This window comes from Tamandua tetradactyla, chromosome 14 (assembly GCF_023851605.1).
Source record: "Tamandua tetradactyla isolate mTamTet1 chromosome 14, mTamTet1.pri, whole genome shotgun sequence".
NCBI classification, from domain to species: Eukaryota; Metazoa; Chordata; class Mammalia; order Pilosa; family Myrmecophagidae; genus Tamandua; species Tamandua tetradactyla.
In genome coordinates this window covers 21,109,568-21,135,994 of record NC_135340.1, presented here as the reverse complement: position 1 = coordinate 21,135,994, position 26,427 = coordinate 21,109,568, and the positions used below count along the sequence as shown (strand labels likewise).

The window sequence follows — 26,427 nt, the reverse complement described above, 5'->3', positions numbered from 1 at the left end:
TGGGAAGCCCTGCGTGTCCTCCCCCTCCCCGCCCCTCCCGGCCTAGGCCCGGTCGTCCCCCGCCGGGAGGGTGTGTGCCCCACCTGCCGCCAGGCCGGCCCTGGGTGGTAATGGTGGGGAGTGCCTGGAGCGGGGGGAGGCGGGTGTCGGTGTGTGGCGGCGTGCGAGGGTGAGAACCCGGAGGCGGCGGGGCCCTGAGCCGGGCTGCCCGCAGGGCCGCGCGGCCGCCTCCCCCAGTCACCGCCTCCCCCGCCTCCTCCGCCGCCTCCGCCGCCGGTCGCCTGTCTCCGCGCTGGGCATGTCTCGGGAGCCGGAGCGGCCCGGGCCGCGGGCGCTCTGCAGCGCATGGACGGCGACGGCGCTGGGCGAGCAAGGGGAGGAGAAGGCGCAGGCGGCGGCGGAGAAGGCGGCGACCAGCGGCGGGGCGCACTGGCGGCGCGAGGAGCCTGCCGGCCGCCGGCGAGGCTCGGGCCCCACTACTTTTCCGTAGCCGCCTTGCCTCAGCAGCACCGCCGCCGCCGCCGCCGAGCGCCGCGCACGCCCGCACTCACTCCCGCCGCCCCACGCACACGCACACCCCCCGCCCTCCCCACGCCCCCCACCCCGGGTGGGGGGAGAGAGGCAAAAAGTAAGAGAGGAAAAAAAATAGCAGGAAGATGGCGCCCACCAAGCCCAGCTTTCAGCAGGATCCTTCCAGGCGAGAACGGTAACACTTTTCTGTTTATTGAACCTGCCGCCGGGCCGCTGCTCCCGCCGCCGCCGCCACTGCCGCCGCCGCCGCCGCCGCCGAGGTGGCGGGGCCCGCTCCACAGCCCGCCTCTTGGGCCGCGAGCCCGCGGGGACCTCGTCTGTGGGCTTGCGGCTAAGCGCTCGCCCGCGCTCCCCGCGCGCATTGTCCGCCGGCAGCGGCGGCTGCGGCAGCCCTCGGGCTCCGGCGGCGGCGGCGGCGGTGGCGCCAGGCTCTCCGAGCAGTCGCACCTCCTCGGCTCGGCGAATAGAGTGACTCGCTGACAGAAAAGAAAAAAAAAAAAAGAAAGAAAAGAAATAAAAAGAAAGAAAGAAAAAGAAAAAAAAGAGAAACAAAAAAAGAGAAGGCGCTGCTCTGTGAAGGGGGGCAGTCGCGAGGGTGGGGGGCCGGGGGATCCCCGGGGCCGCCGCAGGTCCCCTGGCAGCTGCTCTCTAGGAAGGGAATGAGGCTGAGGAGGGGGAGGGAAGGCAGGCGAGAATGGGGAGGAGGTGGAGAGGAGGAGGAGGAGGCCGGGGGCGGGGAACGCGGAGCTCGCGCCAGGCCCGGAATGTGTCGCGCAGGGGCCGTCTCCGCCCGAGCCGCTAGGCCGGGCCGAGCTCGGAGAGGCGCGCTGCAGCTACCTCCCGGCTCTCCGGGCTGCGCCCTCCGCCTCGGCAACTTGTGGGTCCTCTGCTCCGCCCTGAGCCCTCATCTTGTCCTCCTCTCCACCCCCTTCTTTCCAAAGAAAAAGAGAAAAATCACAGGGCAAACTTCAAATTTAAAAAGGCCAGCAAACAAGGTCCTAAATGTGTCAGCAGTGGGAGCATTTATGCACCGTTAGTTACCGTTTGGAGGTCTGCGTTTTAAAAAGTTCCTGGTGAGAATTGAATACCCAGGCAAGTAGCTCAGCCCAGCATGTCTGTTTGAAGTTAGTTCAACTAGAGCCAAAGGAAAATGGAGTTGAGATTCAAAATCCTTAACTGTCGTACGTGAATGGCATTGTTAGTTTTTAGAGTAAGTAAGCACCCCCCCCCCCCCCACGTGGTTCCCCCTCCTGCTGTCCACCCAGCCTATTTTGTTTGGAATCCTTTTTGCTATTAATTAGCTACAGTTAATGACATTAATTGTATATAGCATATTGGTTTGAGCAAAGTGAACTTCTCTTTATCTAGAAAGAAGAAATAGTAGGAAGTATGAAATGTTAGCCATTGATTCATAAAAAAAACAAAAACAAATACAATCACATGTATGCCACCCCCTAATATATCCTCCCCACCCCAAGCAGCAGGGATGTTTACTTTCCTCAGAGAGTAGAGTGAACTTGAAAAGATGAAGCAAGTCCTTAGTTGCGAGATTTCATTATTACATGGGCAAGTAAAACTGCCATGATACTATAGGGTACTTAACCCATGGCATTCATCAAGAGGGGAGATATTTAGACAAGCTGTTCGTTTAAAAGATTTATATCATAATATTGCTTCTTTCATACTGTAGGGACGGTATAATTGTCCGAATTAAGGAAGCAATTTTAAGTAGGTACATAATTGAGTAATTCTAAACTCCAGATAAATTTCTGTATAAATCATATGAGAGTGAATCCTACATAAATCAGTTTCTAAGATGTTTAATGCGTAGAGCATTAACCACTACTCCTAAACTGTGGAAAATCTGACAAGTCATAGCTAAAAACTGGAAATCTGTTTCTCAAGAAGTGTTGGCATTTTAGGAAGAAATTTATGTGTTAAATATATTACTGTTTTAGGTAGAAAAAAACGGAGCTTTGTGAAAGGCTTTTCATATATATATGTGTGTTTTATTTATCTAACATTGTGATGAATGCTGCTTGAAATCAGAAGTTTGGAAATGATTTCCTTCCTCCATAACTCCCCTCCTTCGTTCCTTCCTTCTTTCCCTTTTTCTCACTCTTTATTTACTGGGATGGCCCCAGTAATCTCTCTAGCAGAGGCCTATTTGTGTGCCATTTGGGGAATTTCTCTGAGATAGGAATCTCGAAGACAGAATTAATTTCTAGGGGAAACTTCATAGCCTGTGCATGAGTGCGTTCTTTATCACCTGTCTCCATTTGGCATTCGAAGAAGGTAAATCAAAGTGTGCGATTTGTTATTCTGCTCCACTTGAGAGCTGAACTAAATAACACTTGGTCTGAAATTCTGATTGAAGTTGTAGGAGGATATACTGTATTTAATTTAATGCCCTTTAATAGCATCTTCTTGTTCAGCTCAGATGCTGTCATTTTAAAGGTTGGATCTGAGAAGGTTTAACCTGTAGGGAGAAGGAGGAGGAATAATGGGTTAAGGGACAGAAGGAGCAATATAGAGGAAAGGAAGGAAGGAGTTATAAACTAAACACTTCAAACTTCAATAACCACAAACTTGGCCCTGTTATCCAAACAGTTGTTTTATGCCCGGAGGGTTCATTTTGTTATCAGGGTTTTAAATGCTCTTAACACTTTAAGTGTAAACATTGCACATGTAAGTTGATTTGGTTTTGTAATGAGAAATGACTAGTCAGATGGTTTGTTCAGGAGGGGATTGTTTTTTCATAGTTACTTGCTTCAACCAAGTAGACTCATTCTACCTTTATGTATTCCCTGTGCCTGGAACTGTGGTTAATACATTTCTTTGCAATGGCTGAACACAGATATGTTTATAAAAGGTGGATACTTTAAGTAGTATCCTCCTATTTATTTAAAAAATACTTTCCAAATCATTGATTTCACAAAGCCATTCATGGATACCTTCCTTATTCTTTGCTGCTTTTCAAATATACCAGTACTCAGAAACTTATGGAGAATAAAAATCTTTTGACTCGTCTTGTTTGTTTATGCAGTGCTTGACCTGACTATGATAGTACAATGCATAAGTCATTTCCTTATTTAGTGTTTAAAAGTGGGGAAAAAGATTTTTTTCTTGATAATGTCTTTGGCTACTATCTAGAACTCCTTAAATTTCTCTGAATCAGAAACACAAAAAGTTCCCCTTTTTTGCTTGAAAGAACAGCTTAAAAACTTGTGTATTTAAACTTGTTTAATTTTTCTTCAGACTCCGATAGGCTGAAAATTATATAGCACTGCTATGGAGTTTTTCCACTATGTGGTTGTATAACCATGAAAATTAGACTGGCAGAAGTGTCAAGCATGTGACATGTCCATGCTGGTTTAAAAGCGCATTATATATAGTAGCACAGGGCTTTTGGTATAAAAACTAAAGGTGGTAGTGATAGCTTTTGGGGAGGTATTTCTTACAGGGTAAACTTAAACACATAGTGATAAATGATGAGATGCATTGTCTAATACTTGCATATATATATATATATATATATGTATATAGTTCCACAACATTGCTTAAATGATAATCGAAAATATGAAATAGGATGGCCTTCATATCACAAGGCCAAGGGTCTACAAATGGAAAAACTGAAGTAATGAAATATTTCCAAGGCAACAGACTGTCAACAAGAACTGTAATGTATGTGCATATCATAGAACCACCAGAGAGGATATTAGATCGTATAGCTCCTGAGCTAGAGTTATAATGACCTTTATTATGTAGGACCCTCCTACCTTACAACGTGCTCTCAGATTTCCAATTTCTGATTCATGAATCAAGAGTCATATAGCTACTCCCAGTCTATAATATACCAGTCCCTTGATTTGATTAGTTACAATGAGCAAACTTGAATTCAACATTATTTGATGCTTTGGGTTTACGAAAAAGTTGAATGAGATATTGTCAGTGTCTAGTGGTAATATGAGTAAATTTTGACCCTGGTATCTTAATATATTGCTAAAAGTATTCTTTTATTTTGATTAAAAGTTTTACAAAATTAATATTTCTCTCAGCAATGACTTGTTGGGAATTGCGTTGCAATTAAAATATAATCCACAAATTGGAACAGTTTGATATTTTCAGGGATATGATTTTTAATTTCCCCTTGCAATTATTCCACCAATGGTTGCCTCCACCATAGAACAATTTTAAGGTTGTGTCAGAATTTCCGTAAATCCCTTGACTCTTTTTCTTTGCCCCAGATCTTAGTTTGGGACCCACTGGCATATTAAAATTGCATAGATTTGAAATGAGACCTGTTGTCCTGCATCCACTGCTGTATCCCCTGCTCTGTGGTAAGTTTTTCTGTGACAGGATGTATACAAAAGCTTTTTGTAAAGTAGTCCTTTGGGGGACAGGAGGGTGGGGATATTCAGGCCTTGTAGCATTTATTTAGGTTTTTATTTTTTTCTACCTGCAGAACTTTGTACTTGTGAATATTTGTGAGGGGTATGTTACAAAAAGTTTTAAATCACTCTTCACACCTAGTAACATTTTCCTACATAAACTTCCTCAAGCTTCCTATTATTACTGATAACTTCATTGTAAACTTTAGATTTCCTGTGATCCTTTTTCTTTTGTGCAGTGTCACTAAATTTAAAGAAAATTAAGTATAAATGATAGCAGAACTAGCCTCCCACCCCATCTTCAACCCCTCCTGTTTATATGGTTACCTTTTCTAGAAGGTAACATCTAACCATTTTAATTATAATTTTGAAAGCCTGCATTGCAATTGGTTTTGAGTCCAACTTCAGATGTTTTATAAACATGTCCTTAATCATTTAGAATCAATCAGGCTGAAACATAATGGAGTTAGTATGTTGAAAATTTAGTTGATAAGTAGGTTAGATATTTCTTTTTGAATTTAAAGTGTTACCAAAGTTACACACAATGGCATATATGAAATTTAAGTATTTAAATCTGTACTATGATTATGTAAGAACTTCCAGAATTTATGGGAAAATTCAGTTATGCTTGTTTTGTAGTTAATGATGTTAGTATTTTCACAGTAAATAGTGCCCCTTTTTTCCCCCTGTTTGGGCAATGTAATAAACCAACTGTAACTGAATGGTATTTTTACTGCATAGGGCCCCATTACTGTGAATAGATGTTTGCACTATTAAGTCTGATAGAACCTTACATAGTTAGAATAATTTGTAGTAATATTAGTAATACCACAGTGCATAAACAGGACATGGCTCAGTAAAAGAAAAGTGCTTCGATCTCTGAAATGACTAGGCCAGTGACGAGATTGAACAGCTCTTTGTAAAACATAGTGTTTTGGTGAATTAATTGGAATACTTATGGTCTTGTTTATAAAATCATGAGAAGCAAGGAGAAAATCCCATGTTATTGTGGCCCACAGTGCTTAGGGGTCTAGACTGGATTTGTCGATTGATTTATTCTTTCTGTTTTATTTACTAAACCTCTTCTGTGGACCACAGTAGCATGTACTAGGGTAATATTGATAATGCACACGGTGAGAGCAGTTGGTCTGGCTACAGAATTGCCTTTGTATTGAACATGCAAAATATTACAAATAGCCGGAAAACATTCTTTTCTGAAAGAAGAGGTGGAGAATTGGTAGACATTTAAGGCTCTGTATCTCTTTAGACTTCTATTAACTCAATGTTCTGGGGGCAGACATTCAGCTTATAAAATAATATAATTTAAAAACTATAAAATGATTAGAAGTTCTCGAAGACAAAGGATGTTATCTAAATATAAGTGAAATAACAGCAGATTTAAAGAAAGATGTTTGGATAGGATTTAAAAGTTAAAAAATAGGTCCAGTTAGGTCAGACATAATAATTGTAAACATTTATTTGACACTACTGTGTTTCAGGCACTGCACTAAATATTTGCCAGGAATTTTTTCATTTCTCCAGCTGCTGGGTGATGGAAATGCTAATTTCGTCATTTATGGATGAGAAAATCGAGGCTTAGCGTTCCTAAGGAAAGTGGTAGAGTTACTGTTTGGAATCAGGTTTGTCTCCTAAAATTTGTGGACTCACACAATGTAGTGTCTGTAGAAATGTGCCTTCACTGCTCTGCTGAGAGTTCTGCATTTTGTCTTTTCCAAAGCCAGGGATTTCTGACCTGAAGCCAGAATGTTCTTATGGCAGAAGGACCGCTTACCCTTTGGGTAGTAATTTAGATCTCTTCTATCTTTATCCTTCACTAGATGTTTGGAGAGCTTCAGAAATACATCCTCTTATAAAGTTAGAGGAAGACTCAATATTTGAGTTATTTTTCTAGGTATCTTGCCCTTTAACACTCGTAGATTTATGGAAATGCTCTCTCTATATTTTAGGGCAGTTTTTTTACTGAGTGGTTTCAGAAGAATCAGTTTGCCATGTACACACAGCTCTTTGGTTATATGAAGTACTTAAGGATTTCTTCCATTCATATGCTTAATAATGTGCCAAACTTTGTTTAAAGTTACAGTTGAGACATTTTATTTTCGTGTTAAATTTGTCACTGAGTGGAAGATAGATACAGCCTTATAGTACTTTCTGAATAACATGCTTTAGTACCTAACTATGTTTCTGGATCTTAACTTTTCACATGTGTAAGGACTTGTAAAAGTTGGCCTTTTGCCAAATTATCTGGCTATGTAATAATCAAAGCAAGCATTTATTTAACACTATGTCTTAGGGAGTGTTCTAAGGGCTTTACTTATTAACTAATTAAACATATATAACATATTAACAAAAACCAGATAACAATACATTAATAAGTGGTAAGTTATTATTATTTAGTTACCACCTTCACCCTAGCTCTTGTGGCATCCTCAAGAAGGGGAAATTTTTGGTTAACATTTTTATTTCTCTAATGCTAGGAATCATAGAGATCGGTCTGTTATGCAACAGTTCCTTGACAGAGCTCTAGGAAACTTTGTAGCATCTGACTCCATCACTTCTCATTGTAGAATGTGTGTTAGATTTGCAGTGGTACAGCAAGCATGTCACTTTTACCATTTTCAATGCAATATTTTCAGCCGAATTGCTCCTTTTAAAAAATAAAAGGTATAGGAGGAATTTTCAGGCTGAAAGAACTGGATAAGCGGTGCTTAAGTGTTTGTGGTTGAAAGAACTGATAATTTGTTTGCATATCTTAATTAAAAATTTCCTTTTACTTCCAGAAAATTTATTGTTTACATGAAGAATAGGTTGCCTTATAAAGTATTGAAAATTGCTTATTTAGAGATGTTTCGCTAAGATAGTTGACTATAAAAGGCAACAGTCAATATGAAGTATAAATGAAAAACAGACTACAAAATTTCAAACAGTGTCAGGTCATCTTGAAAGAAATTACTATCTGATTATAGTATTTTATTATCATCATCATACTAACGTAAAATTTAAGGGCTCTGGCTTTAGTAACTAGGTATTAAAGAACATTAAAACTTAACAAATCTTTACCACATATTTTGAAAAGTCATCTTACATAACATTTTAGGACCCCTTTATGGAATCACATGTAATTTTAGTGATATTTCATTATGTCTGGAAAGATTGGGGCTTTTTCATTTGTAAGATTTATAAAAATAATTTTATTATGAAGAAAAAATGTAATATTAGATTGATGGTCATCCTTATGTAAATATAGCTGTAATTAACACCTCACCAAAATCTCTGAATTTTCATTTCTGCTATTGTAACACTGCAGAAAAAGATGCTAGCTCTAAACTTCATTCAGGAGTACTTTAATCAGAAAAGATTGTAGTATTTTGATGGGGGGCAAGTGAAATGATTTAAATAGTTTGGCAGAACCCATTTCTCTTGTCCTAGAAAATGGAGACATCATCAAATAAAGATACTTTAGTAACTAGTATGTGTAGCACTGATTGAGGGGACATTTTTTTTTCCCTAAAAAATAATTTAGTCATCAGAATCTACTTCTGAAGAACATATACATTCTATACATAAATGTGAGCAAGGTGATTTTTTTATTGTGCAAGATTTTGGTATATGGTGTGCATAGTTTACATATAACCCATATATATATATGTATACACACACACACACACACACACACACACACACATATATATATATATATATATACATATACTATTTGCATCATAAATTATATGTAAACCCATACCACATATAAAATGTTTGGATGGGTTTACCTATAATGAAAGATTTTACAAAGATATCTTCAATTTATTGTAAATGCCTTACTCTAGGTCCAGTTAATTTTAATATAGCCAGAGGATTGGTGACTTTTTTTGTTTTCCTAATGCCATAAAGAAAAGTAGGCTCATCATTTTTTTCACGTTTTTATTGTTCTGTGTAAATGTAATTTGTTAATCCTGTGAAATTTGTCATAGATAAATTTGCTTGGATTATCTTGTCACCACCGTATCTGCATTCTTTTGTTCATTGCTTATTCATAATTTAACAGTCTGGCAGTGAGCCTTTTTGGGATGCTCACAAAAGATATATGACCTCTACCAGCTGCTACTATAACCTGCAGAATGCACAGCAAGACATTAGAAACGTGAGGATTCCTCTACTGATTAAAGTGCTCTTCATTTAAACAGTCTGTTCATAAGAATCTCAGGACTCTCTTGTTACCAGCAGTTATGATTATTTTTTTCTTCCTAACAAAATTAGCTGTAACATTTGAATCTTCGTGTGGTAGGAAATTTTCAGATGATCCAAAGGAGGTTAATTCTTTAAGTGCTGTTTCTTCTTGGTAACTGAATACTTAAAAACTTATATTTGGGGGTTGGGTGTTAACCTTGTCCAGTAATGGCTTTATTAGGAGAGGAAGAATCAAGAATTGAGTAGATATGTCACATCCTAAACTTAGAAGAAATCGTTGGTTTAATCCTGCTTGAATCCAAGTACTCTACAGTTTATACTCTAAATCCTGCATATTATATAGTATATGGCAGACATCAAATATTGAATGTTGCTTGAAGTGTAACCACGTCTTTAGGTTTTCGTTATTCTGAATTAGTTTAGCATATAAATTTTCTCTCTCAACCCCTATCTCTCTCTCTGTCTCTTAAGAAATCAGCAGATCAATTTATGACTAATGGCTAGTTTTTGCCTCTCCTCTGTGTGGGCATATAATTACAGTTCAAAATAATTCACTGCTAATCCATGAAGTATTGGTTCATCTCCATAACTCTGTTCTGTGATTGGAGCCTCAGGCTTGCTGCCTCGCTTTCTGCCCTGATTTTCTTTAACTGCAACCCTTGTTTTAATATAGTTCTGTAGCCACCATTCTCCTACCAGCCTCTTTCCATTCCTCATATATATCGATTGTAGTAGATTAATATTTATTTGAAGCTATTTTTCAAGACTTTATGAAAAATGTATTCATTTCTTACCGTGAATCTTCATCTAAGGGGAGGGTGAGAGGGAAGATGGAGGGCTCAGGTATGTAACTCTCCTTATAGAATGAAACTATTGTTTTTCCAGCCTTGATTTCTTGCTGTGGCCAATGCTTTCTCATTTTATGTAAGCCAGGAACTTTCGTTTTCTTGAAATAATTTTAGACATATTAAGCTGCAATGTTAACAGTTTAATCCTGTTTGTTGGTGACAGTCTTAGAATGGCTTTCCATATTTTTTAAGTACGTACTATATCCAGTGCAATCATCATAATGTACGTTGATCAGCTTGCATTGAATATTTCCAGACAGAGACACAAAGCTATCATTTTCCTTAACATCAGAATTTACCAATTTTACCAGAAGGTCATCTAACAGATTTTTAGAAGACTTTGTTTCAGTTCTCAATAGTCCTGTGTTCCTTTTAATAATCACTTTCGTCTCATTGTAGCCGTGTGTTTGAAAGTGTAGGTCAATGAGGATGATTGCATTCAGAATTTCATGATCTGTGTAGTGGAACAAATTGAAAGCAAAGCCTGTATCAATCACTGTGAAGGGAGGGTTAATTGTTACCGCTTCTCAAGCCTCTGGACAGATAAACCAGTAATGAAATACTTATTGCTCTGATATGTGAATGCTAAAGGATGAAACAATGGAAACAGAAGCAGTCCTCAGAGATAACCAAAATGCAAAGAAAAAGAATAAACTGAATGAAAGTATGGAAGTGTATACTGCATTAATTCCCTAAAGTAATATTGTTTTTAACCTCCACCCATCCTTTTCTGGCAGATTAGGTCAGTATCAGATATCAGGTTGCTTAAGCCAAATAAGAATATAAATAGAAACTCTTTTTCTCTGAAAAAAGGAAAAGTACAATCTATGCTTTATATGACTGTATATTTTATAAAAATAATATTTGGGTTTTGCAAAAAAAATTATGCTATATATATTAAAATCATATGTGCATAAATGGTACAAATTTAAAAATGTTTTAAAAGGTTGTTTTGTGATCTTTGAAGGGATTTTGAAATTATTGGTCCATTGTAGACAAAAGCATAAAGGAAATTGTGATATACATAAAGGAATAGTAAAATAAGAATTAGTGTTGCAGAGAAATCATGAGTTAGAGTAAAGACATTTAACCATTTCTTCCATATGAACTTAACATTTAAACATCTGTTAGTTACTTATATGTTGAAATATATGCAAAAATATTTAGCCAAATTGAAGTCTTAGGCCCATGACAATCATCTCAACACAGTGGGTAGTTCTGAAAATTAATGAGAATGATAATACTGTAAAGACTGTTCCAGAGTTTGCCCAAATTCATTATCTAAGACTCTTGTTAAGAACATCTCTAAGAATTTTAACCAGGAAAATATATTAATGGTTCAAAAGCATTTTCAAAACCCTGAATTATAAAAGTATAATGGAATTGTATATGCAAGAGTTATAGTTAGCAACACAGATATTAGAAGACATTATGAAGGCATATTTTTCCAGAACCTATACCATTCTTGCATGTGGTTTCATCCATAGGATTCAATCTCATACAATATTTTTTGTGTTTATAGAACAAGAAAATCTGGATTGATTAAAACCCCTCAACAAGGATATTTAAATTGCCACTAAAAAACACTAGAGGAGAAATCACAAGAGAGCCCTCAAAGCCAAACTGCATCACATAGTATGTGAGGTGTCAGTCTTTGGGTGCATCGACAGGCCAGCAAAAAAGCAAGAAGAGTTCTACGACTTAATGATAGGTGTATACTTGAGACAGCAGCCCATGAATATCGAGATTATCAGAGTAATGCATTATGATTTACCATTGGTGACTTGCTATTTGGGAACTCATTCAGCATCTTGTAATGGCATAAAACCTGGGTACCAGTGTCAGCCTTCCATTGTCTTTACAGAAGGTTGCATTCTGCACAGTCCTTTAACCTTCTGGTGCCTCAGTTTCCTCATTTGTGTATTGATTTGCTAACACCCCTTTCCAGTTACAAAACTCTGTGATTATGTGGTTTAAATTTTGTGGATGTATAATATGAAATAATGACTTAGAGTATGTGGTAGATTATTTTCTAATGGCTTTAACATTAGAAATAACATTATTTAATTATAAAACTATTAAGTACATTAAAGTTTTAGGTCAAATGTTGTAAAGTCACATGTGTTTCAGTCACTGAAATATAGGGTATTTGAATAGTTTTCTTCTATGAAACTATTCTGTGAAAGGATCTTCTTATTGCAATAATGTCCACAGGGACATTGCAGTGGAAGCAATAGGATGTTTCAGTTATATTTTAAAGTGACATGTTATGCACATGACTCAAGTAACACTAAAGAAAAATACTAAAAGTGTTTAGAGGAAATATGTCTGTTGGTTGAATTCAGTCAAGACCGTACAAGGACTCTGGAAATATTTGAAAAAATGGAGGGCATAGCACCAGGAAGGAAGCTAATGTAGTATTTGATGGACAGGTAAGTGCTTAGGGGACTAACTACTCTCTGAAAAAGTTGGGTGTTCCTAAAACATTTATAGTGGAAGAAATTTCTGCAGTGAGATATCTATCCAAACTACTAAGTTATTTGTTTTGAACCTTGTTTTTCAAAAGAGCTTTCTTTTAATTCTTCTCCCTTGCTTATAAAGAGAAGTAATTTGGTGTTTCTAGTGTAGGCAGACTTAAGGATTATTGATGAGGTAAGATTTCTTGTCTCTAGTATATTGATGACTTTTTTTAATAGAGGTATCACTGAATCGTTTATTGTTTTCATTGAAGTTTTCCAAATGATGATATTTAGTAGGTGCTGCAAGTATATTCTTAAGAAATTGTTTGCCATATATATGTATGTGGATATCTATATATTCTATGCATGATCTTTAGTTTAAGAATATTTTATCCACATACCTGTTTTATGCTCTCAGTTATCAATGATAATTGAATACCATTGATAAGAATATTTCCCCCCAAAGATGCGTTCTTCAAAAGATTTTCTACTTTTTCTGTTGTGGCAACTCAGGTAAAAACAACAGCAAAAAATGTTATAGTGTAGACACAGGATTTCAGTAATTCCTTTCTTTCCTTCTTCCATCATCAGAACCCAATTTTCTCAAATATGATTTTGGCTAGGTATTAGGAGAAACTCTGATCAGGACAAATTACAGAAGTGAATAGGGCTTGTTTTCCTTTTTTTCAAGAGAGCCTATAATAGCAGGCAGATTTTCAACTAATAAAACATGAGAATCTTTGGGATGCCTTTGCTTGTCTCTCCATATCACACAGACATACCTCTTCCCAAGAGACCCATTTATCAACACTTTGAATTACTTCTTATGTTTACAACTTTTTATAGTAATATTCTTTGAGAAATAATATTTTAATTTTATCAATTATTAAATTGAAAAAATGGGTCAATATTATGAGCTGTGTTGAATGCATGTGTTGTGTGTACTTTTCTTGGTAAGCGTCTTTTCCATTTGGTCAGTAGTTTCTCAATGTGGTTAAAAAAAAGAATCTGCCACCAAGTGAAGAAATTGAAAATTTGGTGATATGTGGTGACATTACGGTTGGATTTTGCAAGGGGTTTAGAGGTGGCTATAGTGTTCTTTGTGGAAAGGAATCTTCAGTGGGTGTTTAAGACTTAAGCATCATTAAACCTCCCAAGATTTGACCCTCTCCTGCTTCTTCGATGAAGTCCTTTAACCAAGTGTTATTCCAAGGAAAGTCTTTAATATCAAACTAAATTTTGCTGTCTAATCCTTAGATGAACAGTTATTCATTTGTCAGTAACTTCTGTTTTATACATGGTCGCAAAGACTTGCAGTCAGCTCTGATTGAATGTGTCGTCTTCTGTCTAAAGCAGGGATTCTTAACCCAGTATTGTTAGAGACCTCAGTGAATGGGCTTCAGCTGAAATGGTTTATTCATACTGTTTTATCAGTTATTAAAAATCTGTGCCAAGAACTATGAAGGATTTGCAGTTTTACTCCACCTGTAAACTAGCAAGTTAGCCCGCTACAGTTTAATGGATTCTGGTAGAAGACATGAGATCTTTGGGTTCAGAGATGCAGAATTGTTTATTATTTACAGCATTACCAGTGGCCAGGGTATCAGCATTATCAACATTTAAGCCCATTCTTTGAGCCCCAGTACCCACAGTTGATGCAAGGAGGGCCACATGATACCTGTACATGCGGTGGGTTATGTTATAGCTTATGGAACCTGAAGTCTTGGAACATGAGTTTACAGAACCTGAATCTTTTAGAAAGGTCAGTAAGTATGCCTTCCCTTTTTCTCTGGAGGGAAATATTATCTCTGTTCTCCAGGGATAGTCCAGAGCAGAGGGAAGTTAGTGTCTTGCCCATGGAATGACCAGAAACATGAGGAACCCACAGAAACTTGTCCTTCAACAATCTGAACCAATATTTTGGAAAGTTGTAGGGGAAATGAAAGAATCTAATGGTGAAGGAGTCTTATACTTTAGATCTGCGATGAGCTTAATGCAACATGAAATCAACTATTTGGAGAGAAAATGACAAAGGTTCAACATATGTAAGTTTCTACACATTTCCTAAGCACAGATCATATGCTGCACTACATCAAGTTTATGCAGGTTTAGTTGGTTCAGTAGTGGGTGGACTTTCACAATGTTGATATATTCACAGTCTCATGACTTCTATTTTATCAAAGCAGATGTTTGTTGTTGTTGTTTTGTAAACTTGCTCTCTTCCTGCTGGCTTTATTTATTCATAAACTTTAACTTGCCAAGAATTCATTTAGTTTTTCTACATTATATAATTTACATTTCTCCATTTTTAAATAAAATAGGTTTTCCATTACCCAATAAAATAGGGAGATCACAGCTAGTAAAGATTTGAGACTGGGCTCAAGACTCAGTAGTCTGAATTGACTTATTACATGACAGACTTGCAATATTATACAAAACTAGACTAGACTTACTATACTATGCTAGCTTTCTTTAAAAAAAAGTATTTTAAAATATCTTCACATGCATACAGACCATCCAAAGTACACTCAGTGGTTCACTATATCATCGCAAAATTGTTTACTCATCACTGTGATCATTTTTAGAACATTTGTATCACTCAGAAAAGAAATAAAAAGATAAAAGAAAAAACTCATACATGCTATATACCTTACCCCTCCCTCTCATTGACCACTAGTATTTCAATTTACCCAATTTTCCCCCTTATACCCCCCCCCATTATTTAGTTATTTTTTTGTCCTTATATTTTTACTTATCTGTCTGTACCCCAGATAAAGGAGGCCTCAGGCACAAGGTTTTCACAGTCACGCAGTAATACTGTAAAAACTATATAGTTATAAAGACATCTTTAAGAATCAAGGCTATTGGAATACAGTTCAAGAGTTTCAGATACTTCCTTCTAGTCTGCTCCAATATACCATAAACTAAAAAGGGATATCTATATAATGCATAAGAATAACCTCCAGGATAACCTCTTGACTCTGTTTGAAATCTCTTAGCCCCTGAAACATTATTTTGTCTCATTTCCCTTTTGCCCTTTATGGTCAAGAAGGCTTTCTCAATCCCATGATGTTGAGTCCTGACTCACCTCTGGGAAGTCCTGTCCCACTTTGCCAGGGAGATTTACACCCCTGGGAGTCGTGTCTCCAATTGGGGTGGGGTGTGGGATGGGGCAATGAGTTCACCTGCCAAGTTGGCTTAGAGAGAGAGGCCACATCTGAGCAACAAAAGAGGTTCTCTGAGTGACTCTTCAGCATAATTATAAGTAGGCTTAGCTTCTCTTTTGCAGAAATAAATTTTATAGGAGTCAACCTCAAGATTGAGGGCTCAGCCTGTTGAATTGGTTGTCCCCTCTGCTTGCACAAATATCAGGAATTCTCCAGATGGGGAAGTTTAATATTTCCTCCTTTCTCCCCAGTCCCCCAAGGGGTCTTGCAAATACTTTTTAATTCTCTGCCCAAATTACTCTGGGATATATTGGGCTATCACACTAACCTGTACAAACCAACAAGATTTCATGCCCTATTACATGAATCCATGTAATTACAGGATTCCATGTAATTATGGTGTTCAAATAAACTGACCATACAAGTTAAATTGGATAATGTGCTACTCAAAATATAAATTTTGCACCAAATAAACATATCTTCCTTTGGTCTCACACACAAGTTGAAATTTAAAAATATGGACCATATCATTCTTTACCATGCGTTCTGATTTACCTTAGTCCTATTCAGTTCGCTAGCTTCCATTTGACTCTATAGATTTATTTTCTATTTGCATTATTTTCTTTGGGGCTTCAATATTTTCCTACTTTACCTTCCTGCATTCCTTTGCTGTATCTTGCTCCTCACCCCGGTCAGGGACAGCTGATGCTATGGTTCCCTTCTTACATACTGCCTTTTAATGCCTTTCATAGGTTTCCAGATATTTAATCTTTTTGTACCAGAAATTATACTAAATCTCTTATTTCATAGTAACTATCTCTATAAAGCCAGCGATATCAATTACAATATACACAAGTCAACCAAAAGTTTGGAGATCACACAGCATTATGCTAAAATACTACATGGAAATATTGCTGTGGGAGGCTCTACTCTTGTTTAGTAATTAATAATCTGTGGTTTCATTTCCTGCCTAGTTTTAGCAATATATTCAATTGTGGGTAGACGTATATTCTGTGAGTTATGGTGGTGTGGGCATTCTTATGACCATAAAATACTCGGGTAGTTTGCATAGCATTGAACTCTTACATATATCATCAGTTATTGATGTGGCACATGTAAAAGTTTGGTTAAAATGACATGTGGCTTCCAGTCAGCTCAGATCCAACTACCAAATTAGTTCACCTCTGATAAATGTCTAATGATTTGGCATTTTGCTTTCCCCTTTTCCAGCTCCAATGGGCTATAACAATAATATGTTAATGTAATTTAAGCATTTTAATTGTCAAAGCACATGGTCTAATAAATAATGAGACCTCTAAGATCCAAATAGTTTTTTTGGGTACATTCCACAAATAATTCTCTGCAATGGAGCTACCTCTGTTAATATCAATCATATGTCTGAACATTATGCTAAGATATTGTTCAAATACTGAGAAGCAGATCATAGTTCATCATCAAAACCTATTCTTAAAACGAAGTACCTGTAACAGGAATAGGTGACCATTAAACAAAATGATGGCTGATGAAAGAATGAATTAAAGTTTTTTCTGTACTTGCCTTTCTACATGGGTAGTGACATTTTTTGGGGAGGGCAGAAATTGTCTTATTAATTTTATGCACTCAGTATGAAAGACATTCCTGGCACGTAGTTGGTGAATGAAGGAATATGGGAATTCCAATTCTAATTCTGCCTATTACATATTTACATTTCATCTGAGGAAGTCCCCATATTTGTCAAAAATGTGCAACCGTTTTTGGCATATCCATCGCCTCAGATCCAAAAAGGAAATTATTAGAGAAAAATAACTATTTTGTAATCATATATCTTTTACTAATACTTAATAATACTTAGTGTATTCTGAGTCTCAGAGCCGCATTACTTACACTGTCTGTTCTGGATTTCCTGGAGATGATAGAATTTATGACGCCACAAAGACTAGTTTTAGTTTCAAGATAGTCACAACCCTCTATTAACTAAGGAATTGAGAAAGTCAGTTAGAAACAAATAGATCCTGGATAGTTTCTTTACCTCAGATGATACCACCAAATAAATGAATCTGGGACAATAAACTATTTTCTATTGCAATTATATTAAACCAGTTTTATAGTCAATTACAGTGCCATAAATTTTGAATTCCATTAGTTCTATATTACACAAAATTGTACCTGTAATTAAGTTGATTAGATCAAAATTGAAAAATTCAATCATATAAAATAGAACAAGTTAAAAAGAGGTGTCTCTCCTGTGATGGGAGAGTTCAGCCATCATGTGATCTTGTGTACATAGCACCTATAACAAGATTCTTTTCGCAGCAAATCCTACATAAGGATTCACTGAATAATCACAATTAATTTAGTCCTTCACCATGATTGATAATAGTGGTGAAGATTATTACTTTTACTTAAGCCAGAAGAGAGATAGACCTTGATAAACTTTCCAGAACTTAATATATAAAAATGAATGAAATAATTAATAGCTCCAAGGAAATATTGGATCACTAGTTCAAATATACCTATTCCATTCTTTCTTTACTCTGATTGTCACTCATTTTCTCCAAAATTCATAATCTGTGTCACTAAATTTGTCTTCAATGCATATTAATTATATCCAGACATATTGACATATGTCTTGGATAATTTTTGAAGTGAAATTTAGCTACAAATTTATTAATGTACAGGTAAAGAAATGCATCCAATTCTCTGAAACCGAAATAACATCCCATATGTGGATGTGTATATTTAAATATATTCAAACACACACACATATCATATAAATATAAAAAAACAGGGCTGTACCCTATAAACACAGTTAACAATTTTAATCGGTGTTGATAATGACAATTCAATCTACTCAGCAAATGTTTTCTGTTTGTCAATATAAGCACTAAGATCTGCAAACTAATGCAAACATACATGGCTATTTAGTGTTGTGCCTTGGCATAATGATAATTTCAGTTATCATTAGTGTAGATCCATTTTGGCTTCCGAATTCCAGATGAAACAGGTCTTCTGCATGCAATATCCATGTAAAAAGATTGCTGTTTCTGAAAATCATCTACCGTTTCTGGACTTGCCTTTCTGTCTGGCAAATTTGATCAGCTACATATCATATATGTTTTATAGCTTTAATAATATTTTAATAGTTACTGTTAATTGCACTTTTACCATGTGTCAGAGTGATAAGGTCCAAGTGATAAGCTCTTTAATATGTTATCTTAACTTTCTGAATATTTAACTTTGCTTTTAATTCGTTTTGATATCTTTTAGTTATGCTTATTGTAAGTGTTCAATTTTTATCCCAGTTTTAATTTTGCATTTACCATTGTAGTAATTTTGAAAGTTGTAAATAGTTTAGTTTTAATTGAGTCACTCTCTTATCATTCAAGACTGACTTCTGTCCTTCATTGTGGTGGACTGTGGGCTCCTTTAATCCCGCTTTTGATGGTAAAATCCCAGTGAGTATTACAGGCTTATGGAAGTTCTAATTTTCTTGGGTTAGGACATTTTGTAGCATAAATATAGAAACTTTAGATTTGAATCATTGCACTCATATCTACTGTTCTCCAACCAAAATCAGTCTGAAAAGCCACAGTTTTGCTTTTGCATTTTTACCACTCTTCTTTCCTATGTTCTTGTGTCTCAGACTCATTCAGAGTTTCCTTCAATATAGTTCACCAAGTCCCTTTAAAGTCAGCTCTTTCCATCTTCAAGGGCAACCTGAAGATATGTTTTGCTTAAAAAAAAGAAAATGACCCTTATCCTCTAACTTGATTTTTATTTCTTATTAGCCTATAAATTCTTTATAATTAAAGCTCCCCTCTTCTGAAGTAACTGAAAGCTTCCAGAAGTGTTAGAATCCTATCTCTCACCCCATGCGCCTACTTTTCCCTCTATTTTTTTAGCCAGCTGCAGCCAACTTCCCCATATACCTGCAAACCCAAGGTCACCTACTGCCAACAGACATTTTTCTGTCTTTGTCTTCCATAATCTCTCGATGGCATGGGCATCATTGACCCCTACCACCTTTTGGAGAAACTCTGCTCCTTGACTTCTGTGGTGACTTGCTTTTTTGGTGATCTTTCAGACTCCCTGTTAGTTTCTCAGGGTTCTGTTCGGGTTCTCGTTTCTTTCCATTCTGTACTGAAAGAATGTGGTTATACCACAGTTGCTCATTTTCAATCAAGATCTCCAGACCTATGCACACAGCTGTATATTGGCCATGTCCATTCAGGTTCCTCACACTCAAAGGGCCTAGAACTGAGCTGTATGGTTCTTGGCACATAATATGTGATCAGTATATTATATATTGAGTGAGCAAATAAATGCATGAGCAGGAAATGCATACTGAGCTCTAGAAAATAAACTAATTGAAAAACAGGCTCATGCCAACTTGTCAGTGGTGATAGTGTCATTCTGTTCTGCCAAACTGTTGGCAATATATACTCTTTTTTTTTCTTTCTGTGCATGAGCAGGCACTGGGAATCAAACCTGGGTCTCCGGCATGGCAGGCAAGGACTCTGACTGCTGAGCCACCATGGCCTGCCTAGTAACATATGCTCTTGACTGCCTCGATCAATGAAATTTGAGCTGTCTTTTTAATCTGTTTTGACTTCCTACTTTCCATGTACACCTTTTGCTTACTTTGATTGTTTCTTGAATTTCTCTACTTCTGCCTTGATGTTCTTGTTCTTAATGTTTTACCTTCCTTCTTGTATCTCAGAAACCAAAAAAACCTTTAGACCTAGACGTTGTCTGACGTTTGCTAGGGGATTTCTGGTGTTAATAAGGATGAGTAAGTGTGTGTGTGTGTATGTGTGTACGTGTGTACATATGCACTTGTGTTAGCTGTTTCAAATTAAGATTCCAAAGATAATGGCCTTGTGTCTAGTAATATTAACGTTAGACAATAGCAATAAGCTAACTCTTTAAAAAAGTTGTTTACATTAATATGAGTAAACCTTTATGTACTTTGATTCTATTGTCATTTTGTCATTTTTTGACTCCTTTTCTTTCATGCAGTGTTCTGCAGCATATGTGAATTGTGATCAAGTTTCTGACTTGAAGACACAGACTTAATTATGATTGTTATGGTAAAGGAGTGAACCAGTTCAGTGTAAGCCCCATGGATGTTCACACAGTGCTAGTTTTAGAGTTGTTGGACATGCTCAGTTTCCTCAGTCCGCATCCTTTGTGTTGAGATTCCTGAGTATCTTCAAGTATAATTGAGGAGAAACCCTGTTTGCTCGAGTTATCAAGTAGTAGGTATCCAGGTAGAGCTAATATCTATATGCTTTCTTTGCACAAGGATATTTCTCAAAGAGATGATACACTGACTTAAGTAAGATGGCTTATGTGAACTAACATAAACATTTTATGAACGCTACGTAAGGGACACCTCATGCCTCAGGCATTATGTGAGTTTCCATTTACAGTTTTCTTAAGTAATGAAATGTTTGAATTAGGCAGAACCCATTGCTCTTCCTATCCTTCTAAATATGTGTTAGGGAGCTTAGGAAGGGAAGGGAAGTATATTGGTTATAAGATAGTAACCAAACATATGGAAGAACTTTACAGGGAAGGCCATTCAGAAGAGTTTTTCTTTCCTTTATGTTTTCTTTATCTTTATATAATTTTCTCTCCATTAACTTAATATTCTTTATAATCATTACTGAACTCATGCAGTGAGTTTGAAAGAAAGCAGGAAAGTCAATATTTATTACAATAGCCACTACGAAGTCATGTCACATGTTTATATTCTGGAATAGTTCTTGGAACATGAGAAAGGTAAAATTGTACTAATTTTAGAAGAGTCAGTTCAAAGACAAATGGAAACTAAAGAGATATCTGTCTTCCTGTGAGATAAAGGGAGTTGGTCTCAAGACTCATCAACAAGAACACCACACTGGAATGTCAAAATACAGACTATTTATTTATTATTTATGTATCTATCATCTGTTTATTGATTGGTAGGGGAGGTAGCTATTCTATGTAGTGTAATAGCTTTTCTTAATTCAGAAATATTAAAAAGGATCTTCCTCATTACTTTATCAATTAGTCAAATGTAGTCATAAGTTTGTGTTTTTAAGCATTGCTTTAGTTTGGTCTCTTACTGTGGAATGGAATATTTTATTCCCCATGAATTTTATTCATATTTCACATTTACTTATGCCATTAATGTGGAATTAGGAAAAAGCAAAAGACTTACAAAAAACCTGATAGTGATCCTTTAAGAAATAGTTGGAGATGAAAACCTGCAGTACAATAAGACACAGCGTTTTAGGATGCATTTAATCATAAGAAACCTGACAGCAATGTTTCATATTTGTGTTTGTTTTGTTTTCCCTAGCATATGTGCTTCAACACATTCACCAACCTCTGGAAGTATTTAGAGAAATGTTTGTGCTGCTTAATTCCCCACGTAAATGGTAATTTCATGGCGGTTCTTGAAATAAACATTTTTTTAACTTGAAAATATTTTGTGACTATTTCCATTACAGAAACAAAATATTTAAAACTCAATATTTGGAAAGTTGTAACCTAGTAATAGCATTTCTCTGAAAAATGCTAATTCATGCCTGATTATAGTGTAGCCATCTTGCATTGGTCTTGTCTTATTTTATAATCAATCTGAATAATATGTTATGATAATTGCTCCATATCGCAAATTGAGGATCCTTTTTGGTCATTAATAGCGTTGGCTCTGTGTGATATCCTACAGTCCCAACCCATCACCCCCCATCAGTATCATCATCATGGCAGCATACATTGAACTCTGTGTCTCAAAGCATTGGTCTGAGAGCTCTACACATGTCATCATATTTAATCCCACAGTAACCCTCTGAAGAATCTTCCTGGTTTGTCCCCATTTTGTACATGAGAAAACTAGTTTTTGGGGAGATTAAGAACTCTGCTCAATCAGTCATGATCTTATTTAAATTTCTTTAAAATCTACATTTTAATGGCAAAGATGAAGTAAAGGTTAGAGAAAAGCTAATGGGTTCAGAAATTACAAAATAGCATGTGATATGCAGTTACCTAAGTGTAACATAATTAAAACCCTTTTTGTGTTTGTAAATAAACAATCAAATGCAAATAAAAAACCTCATTTTTCAGTAGTGGAATCAAATGAAGCAACTGGGAAAAAAGGAAGTTGAATTAACAAATATTTTGGTACAGTGGTATACTGCTTCTTGATATCAGTGAGGAATTTTGTGTCTGTATTTGAATTTAGTGTCCTACTGTATTAAAGGAAGGGAAAGGACATGATAGTGATGAGATATGTTGACGAATGCCCTCCTACCTGTAGAGGAAGATGTCAAAAAATTAGTTGATTAATTATAGTTTGAATTGAAAACATAAAGTATCATTTTATTGTTTAAAAGTTATTAAAAATGAATTTTGAAGCTATTAAACACTACTGATTTATTTCAAACTGTACCAAATAACAATATCAGGATAAAGGTACAACTAGACAAATGATTTAATGAACCATTCATGAATGACAAAAAATGTCTTAATAAGAAGGGATTATTCTTGTATGTGGGATTGTTTTGAGTACAAATAAGAAATAGATTACTAACCCCATGTGAAATCTAAGAATATACGAACTTTAGGAATTTATACCACGATTTTATAGTGCATATTTCCTTCTAATTCAAGATCCCTTCATCTTTTTTCTTTCTGAAAGCTATTTGTTGTTTAAATAGGTATTATCCAGTGGCTTTTCTCATAGTTGATGGTGATAGCTGACTATCCTGAAGTAAGTCTAGGTAGGAGTTAATGATCAAAGTGACACTGTCTGAGGCTAGGAAAGTTTCTTTAAAAATGCAGGCAGTTGCAAATGCAAATATATAGTGGCAAAGCAGGGTCTTTTCTGTGTTTGCTATAATAGGCTCCATATTAGTGATCTTCCAGATTTTAAATACAGAGTAACATTTGATAAGAGGAGCTTTGCCAAGTGGAAAGAAGACAGCAGATAAGGACATTAAATTGAAATAATGAGCTGCTAAAGAAGATAATGGATCAGACTGTTCCAAAGCAATTCATGAGGGGGAGGGGGAGGGCAGGGGGTGGTGAGAAACTTTGAAACTGGGTTCTTTAGTCTTTTCAAAGAGAGGATCTCCTTTTACTTCTGCCAGGAAGTGCTGACTGTGAGGGGAGGGGATGGAGTGGGTACAACTTGTATAATTGACACTAAGGATAAGATACTGAAAATCTCTCCAAATACTTATTGACTTGACAGTCTGCAGCTGGAAGAATCATCTAAGTGCAGTCACTAGTGCCATGATCAACTTTGAAGTTAGATAGAATTGAACTCCCTTTTAATTTTCAAATTAATTTTACATTTGAAATTAATGTTGAGTATTCATCTAGAACTTGGAAGATGATTAAATGGATAATGCATGGCAAACTGTTTTATAGATTTTCATGTTCTCTACAAATACCAGGAAATATGACAATTGTGTGGCTTTGGTCCTCAGTTTTTTACATCTTTCGTTACTCTGCAGGAAAAAGTGAAGTAGAACAGGGAGAAGCTATGGTTTTTCTCTGTCCAGTCTTCATTGATAAGCATTAAAATAATATTAAAAATGATTATTTTGTCCTTACTAAAATGCAAATTCTAAACTGTTCTAACTTTTAAAAATAACAGAATATGAACGAATGACTGATGATATCCAAAACAGTGCTGCCCCAAATGGGAAATTTTCTGTAGCTTTTAGTTTTACATTTTACTACTCTAAAAAATGATGAACATTTATTGATTTAGTGCTTGCTATATGCTAGGCTCTGTACTCAGAATGTTCTATGTATTATTCATTCCTTATTCGACCCTATGGGTTAGGTGTTATTTTAACCATTTTATAAGTGAGGATACTGAGATACAAGAAGGGTTAAATGAATTGCCCAAAGTCATGTAAGGAGTAAACTTTATAGCCAGAATTTGAGCCTGTGTCTTCTATACTTCAGATCCCGTGTTCCTGTCTGATATACCATATTATGACAAATGTGCTATAATTTTTCCCCATTGTTTTGACCATTGTTTTAAGTTTTTTTAAAAAAATCTACAATTGTTACATGTGATCATAATGAAATGTCTATAAAATTAAAAATTCCATATGGGGAGAGGAAATTCTGAGGATTTAATTGAAACATCCATTATAAATCAGGTAGCCTATTTATTCTGCCAGAAAAAGAGTTTATCTATTTTAAAAGGTATAATTTGAGAAGCATAAGGAAAGGGCGGTTGTAAAAGTGTAACAAAATAAGAGTATTTTTTTTCAAAAATTCTTAATATACTTGCCATATAATGTAAATGTATATAAAATGTTTTTATGTGAAGTATTAGTATTAAAATTCTGAGGCTGAGTTAGAGTCTTGTACCTGTAGTTAACTAAATTATAACAAATGTATATACCAGTTTCATACCTTGTATATAATACTAGAGTAATTGTTTCCTAGCTCCAATCATAAAAAAGCTTAATAGGAGTACATTTCCAAGTTTTAAATCCCATTACTTTCCATAACTAATACTGCTAGCATTTATTATCTTATATAATTTCTGAGAGCAAGAATCTGAGAACTCCTGCTGGCTGGTTCTGACTTAGGGTATCTTGAAAGGTTCTAGACCACTTGAAAGTTGTTTGTGCTTCCTCAGGCTCACTCATATGGGTTTTCTGGCCTCAGATCCTTACTGGCTGTTGGCTGAAGTTCTCAGTTTCTCACTTTTTGGGCCTCTCTAGGCTGTCTTGAGTGTCCTCACAATATGGCCGCTGGCTTCCCTTTGGCAGGGAGTGGGGCCGGGGGGGTGGGGGGGCTGGGAACAATTTCATGTGGAGTTGCTTATTATAACTAAATGAGTAAAAAGAAGCCCATGTTACTAGTAATTTAAAACAATGCATTAAAGCTAACTGAGAATAGCAAAGGAAACTAGTTGATAAATTTTATAGGCAAATGAAATTAAAACTGTTTGATAAGGGCTTTTGCAATGGTGAGGCCAAACTTTATAACATATCGAAATACTTGGATATTAATAAAAATGATTTTATAAACCTATGAAGGACATTTCAAAACTTAGGATGAAAATAAACAAATATCATTAATGGTAAAAAAAAGCAGAACTTTATTTTGGTTCTTTCCTATAATTGCATCTTAGATTAGCGAGTGGTGTAAATTAATGTCTGAAAGCTCAGTTTTTCAGGAGTGGCAAATATTGGCCCATACAGATCTTGGGGACTGCTATCGTTTGATTCCATTACCCTCAAGCTCTATGACTTGATTAATTTTCCAGTCTAGAAACCTAATATATCTACTTTGATTTTTTCCAGTCTCACAGTTTTCTCTTACCTCTGAGAATGGAGTGGTTTTACTTCCAACATTTTATTGCTAATTAAAGCATACATTCACAAAGTCCATACAATAGATCTGTACAGTTTAAAACTAATTACAAAGTCATTACCCCAAATCATGCACCCTCACCCAGGGTAAGAGAGAGAATAGTCCCATCCCAGAATTTGCCACCCAGAAATGCCCCCTCCCCCCTCTATGTGGTAATCACTTTGTGGATTTTTGAGAAAATAATTTCTTTCTTTATCATCTTACCACCTGTACATGTATATCTGACATAAAGGGAGTTTTGTTTAAGACTTCTTTTAATGAAATGGGTAAACTTTAATAATGCAGACTAGAAATTATATGCCATGTATAACATTATCCTCAGTTCCCCAGAACAATACTTACTAAAATGCATACTTTTAAGAATGAGAATAAATAACTTTAAAATAGTAGTTATAACCCCCAACAGGGAAAACAGAAGTAATATTCT

At 36.3% G+C, this 26,427-nt stretch overlaps 1 protein-coding gene across 8 annotated transcripts in view; it reads left to right on the top strand.

Annotated features, from left to right (window-relative positions):
* The first annotated feature begins 598 nt into the window (after positions 1–598).
* The window catches only part of NPAS3 (neuronal PAS domain protein 3), a 927,883-nt gene continuing 902,054 nt past the window's right edge, over positions 599–26,427 (top strand). For 7 of the 8 annotated variants that reach the window (XR_013162215.1, XR_013162216.1, XR_013162214.1 and 4 more), the window contains exon 1: positions 612–706. Coding sequence is in view for 1 of the 8 variants with exons in the window: in XM_077126978.1 (XP_076983093.1) it covers positions 657–706 (50 nt within the window). In the remaining 7 variants the exon portion in view is untranslated. Of the gene's footprint in view, positions 707–26,427 lie in introns of all 8 variants that reach the window. The other variant, XR_013162217.1, reaches the window with a different exon arrangement.